General features: G+C 43.2%; 3 protein-coding genes across 3 annotated transcripts in view; 1 reads left to right on the top strand and 2 right to left on the bottom strand.

The window, feature by feature from the left end:
- The window catches only part of triap1 (TP53 regulated inhibitor of apoptosis 1), a 311,612-nt gene that overhangs the window by 101,142 nt on the left and 200,470 nt on the right, over nt 1–10,000 (top strand). The gene's annotated exons all lie outside the window — the stretch shown is intronic.
- Nucleotides 1–10,000, bottom strand: part of LOC311050092 (uncharacterized protein) — a 121,139-nt gene that overhangs the window by 59,795 nt on the left and 51,344 nt on the right. Inside the window, exon 5 of the mRNA XM_084064058.1 lies at nt 5,036–5,136. Coding sequence (XP_083920184.1) covers nt 5,036–5,136 — 101 coding nt within the window. The remainder of the gene's footprint in view (nt 1–5,035; nt 5,137–10,000) is intronic.
- On the bottom strand, nt 8,709–9,566 carry LOC311050213 (nascent polypeptide-associated complex subunit alpha-like; the record flags this gene model as incomplete). Its single annotated transcript, XM_084064195.1, has 2 exons — nt 8,709–9,281; nt 9,489–9,566. 2 exons carry the CDS (start codon nt 9,564–9,566, stop codon nt 8,709–8,711), a joined length of 651 nt encoding a protein of 216 aa, XP_083920321.1.

Raw genomic sequence — 10,000 nt, 5'->3', positions numbered from 1 at the left:
GGACCTAGTGGAGCCTTGGGGGACCCTGGTCAAATAGTTGTACAGTGGTCACCTGTTCATTCATGCACGATCTTCAAACGGCCACCTATTGGACATCAGAGGTTTTCAAAGGTTTCTTTAGGTACCTTTCAAAGTTGACGCCCACAGATTCTTAGCGCCTCCCATTGAAATAATTAGAAAGTGTAGTGTGGCCGTCCAGCCACGAGGTGGCGCTTGGTTTCAAAATGTATTTAAAAAAAGTAAGGCCTGTGTTCAAAATGTTACTTGAGTAAAAGTACAAAGTATTGGCATCAAAATATACTTAAAGTACCAAAAGTAAAAGTACTGAAATGTTTGAAAGTAGCCGATCTACGAGCTTGTAGATCGTCTATTTTCTAATGGCCATGGTATAATATAGGGCTAAAGTGGTTAATGTATATGTTTTATAATCAGTGTTGGGCTATATTACTTAGGAGAGTAATATGTTACCTATTACTTATTACTCCTTTGAAAAGTAATAATATTATATAACTTATTACTTGGAATCAAGAGTAATATATTACATGTTACTTTATATTACTTTCCCCGTGCCCCCCCCTAAAAAAAAAAGACGTGTACAGTTTTTAGCCTTTTAGAACTGAATCCAATTTAATTGAACAATAGAAAACAGTTTTTATCTTTTTAAGTATTTTGCTGCGACAGATTCCATATTTGGAATTGGAACAATAATTATCCTTACAGGAACAACATAAATCTGAACTGCACACACTGGCTGCAGCCTCTCAAAAACGGAAACAGTAAACTTTTTGAACATTTCTTAACCTTTTCACTTACAACAGTCAATATTAATTAGCCAAAGTGCAAGGGGGGGGAGAGAGGAGAGGAGATCAGAGAAGTGGTTCTCAAACTTTTTCATGTGAAGGACCCCCAAATTGACACTTATTAGCCCGCGGATTTCGAGAGAGAGAGAGAGAGAGAGAGAGAGAGAGAGAGAGAGAGAGAGTTAAATCAGGGGTCTTCGACGAGAGAGAGAGAGAGAGAGAGAGAGAGAGAGAGAGAGAGAGAGAGAGAGAGAGAGAGAGAGAGAGAGAGAGAGAGAGTGTTAAATCAGGGGTCTTCGACAGGAGGTCCGAGACCCCTAGAGGGTCCTCAGAGTTACTGCCGGGGGTCCGGCAGTAACGTGTGGTTCCACGGTGTGCTGGGAACAGAGGTACTGTAGGGGGGAGGGGAACCTGATAGCAGAGTTCCTCAGCTTATTTGGAATACTGTAGTGTAGGCTACACAGTATATCATTAACATAACCGGTTTTGCTACCTGCTACCTACCTCCCCCTACTGTCTGTCTGTCTGTGCCCACACACTGTCAGACACACACACACACACACACACACACACACACACACACACACACACACACACACACACACACACACACACACACACACACACACACACACACACACACACACACACACACACACACACACACACGATGTGCAAGTGTTTGAAAACTTTAGTTACTTTGTAGATTTTGATTATTATTACAAAACATACATTAACCATTAACCTTATATAAAGTTGTCTATTTAAAAATAGCAGAACTAAGCTACACGTTGTGAGCTTGTAGATCTGCTATTTTACATTTTGACATAACGTGTGAAAGAGGACTTTCTGCATAACAAGTAGAGAGAAAGAGAGAGAGAGAGAGGGAAATACTCCAGTAAAGAAAAAAAAAATACCTAAAATCTTTACTTATGTACAGTACTTGTGTAATGTAATGTGTTACTTTACACCACAGTAAAATGTTTGAAAATACACTGTTGTGTAAAATGTTTGAAAATATTTTGATGCCAGTACTTTGTAGTTTTACTCAGTAACATTTTTAACACAGGCCTTTTACTTGTAACAGAGTATTTTTATATTGTGGTAACAAAAACTGGACATTCCGCATGGAATTTGCAAGCTCATAGCGTGGGATTTAAACCCGGGCCGCAAAATCACTGGACATCAGCTTTAACCACAAGAGGGACTCTTACTTAAGCATTTAGGGTTGACCTTAAAAGGCAGTTGATACCCAGTTAATACTGAAGACAGAGAGAGAGAGGGGTGCTTGAGCTAATGTGAGCATTTTTTCCACCACTGAGAACATGATTTTAAAAAAAGCTAAATTCTCCCCCAACCCCCTCTCCCTGCTGACTGTAGCCTACCTAACTGTGTGTGAAGGTGGCCAAACTTGTTTTGTGACAACAATGGCCAAGCTTGAAGCCACTGACTGTCTATTAGCATATGTTAACCATGATCCTCTCTCACTGAATGAAAGGAAGGGGTCGCGACCAGCGTTGCCATGTTTGCTTATTATAAGCAACCTGTTTTTCTGTAAAGTTGCTTGTAAATATTGGTAGAAGCTGGATGCTTTTTATTTGAGAACTTGAGGTGCATATAGGTTTAATGTGCTCATGTGGCCTATAATAATCAATCTCTTTTGGGCTTGTTTTCATAGACCTGTTTGCTTATTTCTCTCGCAAACTCTGGCAACACTGGTCGCAACAGCTGTCTCCTATGACTGAGAGAGAGAAAAAAAAGAATGAGAAAAACACTGGCTTATCCTCTGTTCTTTAATTGTTGTTCTTCAGTGGTGGAAGAAGTACTCAGATATTTTACTTAAAGTAAAAGCCACCACATATACCACATAAAAATACATGTAGAATGTCCCGTTTCACAGGTTATCAAAATATATAAAAATCCTTTGAAAATAGCAGATCTATAAGCTCACAACGCATCACATGGCTATTTTTAAATAGCCAACGTTTATATAAGGCTGAAGTGGTTAATGTATGTTTTGTAATAATCAAAATCTACAAAGTAACAACTAAAGTTTTCAAATAATTGTAGTGGAGTAAAAGAACAATATTTGCCTCTGAGATGTATAGTGGAGTAGAAATAAATGTACTGGAAATTGGAAATAATCTAGTAAAGTAAAAATACCTAAAATCTTTACTTATGTACAGTACTTGAGTAAATGTAATTTGTTACTTTACACCACTGTAAAATGTTTGAAAATACACTGTTGTGTAAAATGTTTCAAAATAGCATTGTGAAAATTGTGAGCTTGTAGATCAGCTATTTTCAAATAGCCTATGTATAAAATAAAGTAAAACTACTGGAAATTGGAAATACTCTAGTACATAAGTTTGTTTTATTAATTCAATGATAAATTGTCTGCATTCATAAGTTCTCTAATGACTTCTGCTTTTAAGAAATAAACTGCAAGTAGAGTAATTGCTTTCCTCTGCTCTCTTCTGCCACCTACTGTCCACCTAAAATGAAAAACTTAAAACACACCCCCAAGGCATAGCCACACCCCCAACCTTTCACAACCTAAGGTTATGGTGGGTTATGGTGGGTACCTTTCAGAGACTCCGGTGCGTATGTGAATAGGTGACCACTGTATATGATTTAAGTGAATAAACACACACAAACGCACACACACACACACGCGCACGCGCACGCGCACACACACGCACACACACACACACACACACACACACACACACACACACACACACACACACACACACACACACACACACACACACACACACACACACACACACACACACACACACACACACACATACATAAACACCCGCGTGACAAAGAGCTGCACCGAGAGACATTCTTGTGGTTTTACAGTTCAGCAACGATAAGTGTTTCTCCATACTGCTTGGCAGAGAGAGAGAGAGAGAGAGAGAGAGAGAGAGAGAGAGAGAGAGAGAGAGAGAGAGAGAGAGAGAGAGAGAGAGAGAGAGAGAGAGAGAGAGAGAGAGAGAGAGAGAGAGAGAGAGAGAGAGAGAGAGAGAGAGAGAGAGAGAGAGAGAGAGAGAGAGAGATGCATGTAAAATGATAGTTGAACATGCATCATCAATTCCAGCGCCACTCTGCCTGAATCTACTGTATGCTACTGTATGTATCACATAAGGCATTCGTTTATGAAAAATGTTGAATTGGGATTTACAAAGTTTCTGCCCAAAAGTGACAATATCTTGACAGCTGCACAGCGTTGGCAGAGGTATGCACTCGACTTGACGCAGTCTTTGTAAAAGCAATTCTGCATAATAATAACAAAGCTGAAGCTGTCAGATTGGACCGAAACTTTCCGAAACTTTCCAAAGGTCAACGGGTCAACCTTTTGAAAAACACACACACACACACACACACACACACACACACACACACACACACACACACACACACACACACACACACACACACACACACACACACACACACACACGCGCGGACACGGACACACACACACACACACACACACACACACACACACACACACACACACACACACACACGGACACGGACACGGACACACACACACACACACGGACGGGCGAACGGACGGACGGACGGACAGGGGGCAAAACATAGTCTCGGCCACACCTTCGGCCTGGCGGAGACAATAAGGTGTGTGTTAGACTCTGTCCAATCTCGGAACCCAGAGAGAACTGAAAAGGAAAAACAGCGACCTCTGCTGTTCGTTCCTCCTCAGTTATACTCTGGGACAATGCCGACGAAGCACCAGTGCGCAAGGAAACCGGGGTTTAAGTCTGCCTTCACCGCTCCACTTCCGGGTGGTGCGACTACGTTTTCATTCCCACTAACAATATTTCTACATGGAACACTAACACCACTTCTCCCAGAGAACATGGATGGTTTTGGTTATAAGCCCACTTGTTTCTATGATGAAAGAGCAAGTTAAAATGTGAATATCTTTCCGTGGTTTTGTCTGCTCCGCGGACGCTATTGTTAAATTAGTTTCGGTTAGTTTCCAGTAGGGAAGGATCGACGGACACGTGAATCCCGCCCACTACATTTGATTGGGTAAAGTGCGGCCTGCTTCCTGATCTGGAGGCACGCCCACTCCCACACAGTGTGTACACGTTCTGACGAACCTTCAGGACAGATTCCAACGCAGTGCAGAATCTGTTCTTGAGAGATTAGAGTCTGTCAGATATAGAAGCAGAGAGAAAAAGAGAGACACTGACCTATTGAACTCGTAGATGTCCTCGATGTTACAGAACAGACTGCTGACCTGCTCTGGTTTCAATTGCAGCTCACCACACTCTATGATGCACCCCAGATAGTCCTGTAGAGAGAGAGAGAGAGAGAGAGAGAGAGAGAGAGAGAGAGAGAGAGAGAGAGAGCAAAACATTAGTGTTGTTCACCAAATGTCACCAAATGATCTCCACCTCACCCCCTAGCACTTGTGTGTCTTGTGCACAATAAATTTGCTATTAATTTGCATTGCAAACACACACACACACACTCACGCGCGCGCAAATACACACATACAAACGCACGCACGCACGCACGCACGCACGCACGCACGCACGCACGCACGCACGCACGCACGCACGCACGCACACACACACACACACACACACACACACACACACACACACACACAAAGGAGCAGCTACATGTGTAGACAATTTACTAGATATCGTTGTTGTCGGGCAGAAACCTCTTATCTCCATATTCTAACAGGGTTTTTTTTTATAAATTAATGCCCTACTTGATCATACTACAATCCTGAAAAGTAACAGTTCTGGACATATGAGGTTTCCAGCCAACAGAGGCGATATGATACATCCTGTGTAAAATGTAATTGTAGCTGACACACCTGAATAGACTATAAGCTCTGTCCATGTGGGAGGTTTATAGTGGTTCATCATTCAAACCGTTCAAAGATTCATGTCAATAATTTGACACAAAATATTTACAAATTATTTCATTAATTTACAAGCTTCCGTTTCCATAGCAACATAAACAGGGGCGGAGCAACAGTTTGTTACACAGAGCAACATTTGAGTATTCAACAAGGCTGTGTAATGAGAGCCTGCAATAACCTTGTTAACCTTGAGATAGAGAGAGAGAGAGAGAGAGAGAGAGAGAGAGAGAGAGAGAGAGAGAGAGAGAGAGAGAGAGAGAGAGAGGCAGAGAGAGAGAGAGAGAGAGAGAGAGAGAGAGAGAGAGATTATGTCTGTTGCCTTTAAAAGGTGATGAATGTAGCCAATGACCCTCATTATATGGGTCATTACAAACACACACACACACACACACGCACGCACGCACGCACGCACGCACGCACGCACGCACGCATGCACACAGGACATTATTTAAAGAGGAGGGGGAGGGGGGGGTCAATGGAGGAGCATAGAGAAATATAGGAGACAGAGAGAGAGAGAGAGAGAGAGAGAGAGAGAGAGAGAGAGAGATTTTACTCTACCCATACATACGGCCAGTGGAGTATTAATTATTGAAAAAAGGACATAACTCGAGTAAAGTCAAACTAAAACTATAGGCTACCTCAAAACTGAACTTACTGTAAGTACCATACTTGAGTAAACGTTCTTAGTTACTTTCCACCACTGCATTTATGATTGCTCAGTCAATTAAATCAAGTCAGATGCTGCAACCTAGGGTTGCAGCATCTGACTTGACAAAGTTAGCATCATAAATTCAGACACATTCTTCTGTCATCAGCAAGTGGTACAAACACATAATACCGTGTCTCTGTGTTTATCTATCTATAAATGTGCAGCATCTCTGCGTATCTGTGTGCAGTGGTGTAAAAGTAATAAGTACATTTACTCAAGTACAATTTTGAGGTATTTGTACTTTACTTGAGTATTTCTAATTGTCTCCGCCAGGCCGAAGGCTGGCGAGAGAGTATGTTTTACCCCCCGTACGTCCGTCCGTGTGTGTGTGTGTGTCCGTGTGTGTGTCCGTCCGTCCGTCCGTCCGTCTGTGAACAGCTAATCTCCAACACCGTTGGCCCGCTCGCTCCGAAACTGTGCACACACACTCCCTGGATGCCAATTCAGAACCTCTGTCCCAAATTTATCACATAGCCCTGTTATAGCGCCACCATGAGGCCGATTTGTGCAAAATCCATTTACTCCTACAGATTTTATCCAAACGTCATGCAAATCGGTACACAGTATCTCTATAGTCATGTGATCAACACGGATCTGTCCGATTTTCCATATTCCATCCTCATTGGCTAAGGTTGGCCTCAAAAGTTTGCAGGATTGGTCCGTTTTGAACAAAATGCCTCAAATCATGAACGCAGTTTGCGAATTCCGTGAAATTTCACACGCACATTCCCACTAGGCCGAGGAAGAAATGGCACCCTTTTCACATTGGCCTGTTATAGCGCCACCAGCAGGTCTAATCTTAGCAAAACACATTTTTGGAACAAAAGCCTCAAATCATGAATGCAGTGTCTGATTGCCGTGAAAAAGCCTAAGAAGAAATGACACCCCTTTCACATTGGCCTATTATAGCGCCACCAGGAGGCCACAATAACGTACCTGACCTGGCGGAGACCTGTGCTCCGAGGAGCACTTTTTCTAGTTTCCAATACTTTTACTTCTACTCCACTACATCTCAGAGGCAAATATTGTACTTTTATTCCACTACAATTATTTGAACACAACGCGTTGCGATGCGACGCGTTGTGAGCTTGTAGATCTGCTATTTTCAAACATTTTAGTACTTTTACTTTTGGTACTTTAATTACATTTTGATACCAATACTTTTGTACTTTTTACTCAAGCACATTTTTAATTCCGGACTTTTTCCCACCACTGTCTGTGTGTCTGTCTCTGTCTCTCCCCCGCATATCTGGAGAACTGTCCGACCGATCAACGCCAGGACCCGAGGGAGTGACGTGGCCCAGTGGGAAGACTGCGGTTCGGCGGTTGTCCAGAAATATTTATGAATCCACGAATATCTGTATGTCTGTCTGTGTCACTTTGAGACCCTTTATGCCCATATATGGAGATCTCTGTATCTGTCTGTCTGTCTGTCTGTCAAGTCCACTTACATTTTTATATATTGTTACAATATTTAATGTCTTAAAATGCAGTAATTATTTTGTTTCTCAACTTTATAGTCTTGATAGTTCACTGTGATTTACTAGTTTTTAACTTTGGGTGCTGTTGCTTTTAAATATTATTAATACATATTTGGTATTTGGTGCACATTTGGTTGCCAGTTTTCTTTTGCCTCCATACATTTCGGCCAATAAGCCTCCAGGGTCCGCTTACAGCAGTAAATCTCAATATGTTTCATTTCAAGAACCCCCAGTTTACATAAGGCCATGGACCCCCATTTGATATGATGTTTATCCCATGGACCGAAATCTACACTGTAAAATCCTCTGTGTTAATTAAACTGTGAGAGTGTAAAAACGGAACTCAGTGGTTCTCAACCTGTTCAGAGTCAGACCCCTCGAAATAATCATATTTGAAACGGGGACCGTCCACCCTGACAAGCATTTGGAATTGTAGGAGTTCAGGCATTACATTTAGTTGAGTTGGTTCCAGAGTTGTGAGCCTCTTTATGAGCCTCTCTGTTGCCTCTTTATTATTTGACAATTTGGCCAATGTTTGACCAGTTCTTATATTTTATTGATGCAGTAATGGTCATATTTCTTTTCTTTGTTTGTTAGTTTTTTTTAAGTATTAAAAAGCTTAAAAGTTGTAAAATTGTCACTTCACTGTCATCTGGGGACCCCCCCCCCCAAATCATGTGGGGGCCCCTGGTGGTCCTGACCCACAGGTTGAGAACCACTGATTTAACTGGGAACCCCCTGGAACCTCAAGGACCCTTGGAGGGTCCCTGGACCCGACACGTTGAGAACCAGTTGCTTTACATGGTCAGGTCCATGATGGCGTTGACAATGTCGTTGTTGCAGTTCTTCAGCGTGCGCACGGCCTTGGCCCGCGACACGTTGGCTTGTGACATGACCAGCTCCACGTCTTTGGCCTCCACCCCGGTCTCGTCCAGCTCCTTCTCCTCTTCACTCTCCTCCTCCTCCTCTACCTTTGGCGCCTCTGCTTTTTCCTGGACGTTTGAAAGGGCTTGTCCCTGGACCTTGAACTTCTCAGCTGCGGCCAGCTGCGCTTGCCGGGACAGGTCCTCGATCTTAGCCTCGCCAAAGACAATGTAGGTGTCCGACGCGGGGCTCTTGTAGACGTCCGGTTTTGTGATGACGAACAAGATGTCCTTGGACTTGCGAATGTTCACCCTGGTGACTCCCATTATCGGCCTCAAGCCGAGCTTTGACATGGCCTTTCGCGCCTTCTTTTCGCTCCGGCTCTGTTTCGTTTCGCTGATCAACAGTTCCTCCCCTATTCCAGCGGGCGCGAGCAGAGAGTGAGGCGTCCGCGTTGTCAGTTCAGAGTCCGGTTCCTCCACTGACTCGTCGCTGTCCGATTTGGCCTGATCGAGAGCATCTCCGAGAGCATCTCCAGTTTGGACGGCGATATTAGCATCACCGTTTAACAGATCAGAAGCTGTCTTTGAGGAACTTTCTTTGGTCAAGTGCCGAGAGTGCATAAGTTGAGGAGTGCTAGAGGATTCGGGAGGTGATGGATTCTCCAGTTCAGGAAGAACCATCGTCTCCGGTGGTCCAGAAGAATTGGACACTCCCACTGCAGTCTCTACCTGAGGCTGCTGCATCTCCTGCTCGCTGACCGGTACGGTCTCTGTGGCTTTGCCGGGCATAGTGGCAATTGAGGATTATTCCAATATATGACCACACACTCCAGAAACTGTTGATGAATCACTATTGGGTGACTGTGGAATTTGTTTTTATTGCTTTCTGATGTGTTGTGTCTGACAGTGATTGTCTTTCAATATCTGATCAAATAGTTCCTCTTGTAGGAGGTGAAGGCTCTGAAGTCCGGGGGGTTCTTCTTGTAAAGGATGAAGGTAGTAGAAGAACACTTGTTAACCGACCAATACTTTTCTGTCTGTCTGTCCGTCTGTCTGTCCCATTTATGCTGATATAAGGAGATCCCTGATGTCATCAAAAGGATGTCATAGTACTGACGTCATAGGCCAGCCCCCAAATACTGGCAATTCAATTTGTTTTGCTTGATTTACTGAAAATTAAAGCCGTACATCAGCGACTAGCATGCAATGCACCTACATGAAAC

This window comes from Gymnoscopelus microlampas, assembly GCF_963454915.1.
Source record: "Gymnoscopelus microlampas genome assembly, chromosome: 8".
In the NCBI taxonomy this organism is placed as follows: Eukaryota; Metazoa; Chordata; class Actinopteri; order Myctophiformes; family Myctophidae; genus Gymnoscopelus; species Gymnoscopelus microlampas.
Note: the sequence above shows the minus strand (reverse complement) of the source record. Positions and strands in the feature narration are given on the sequence as shown.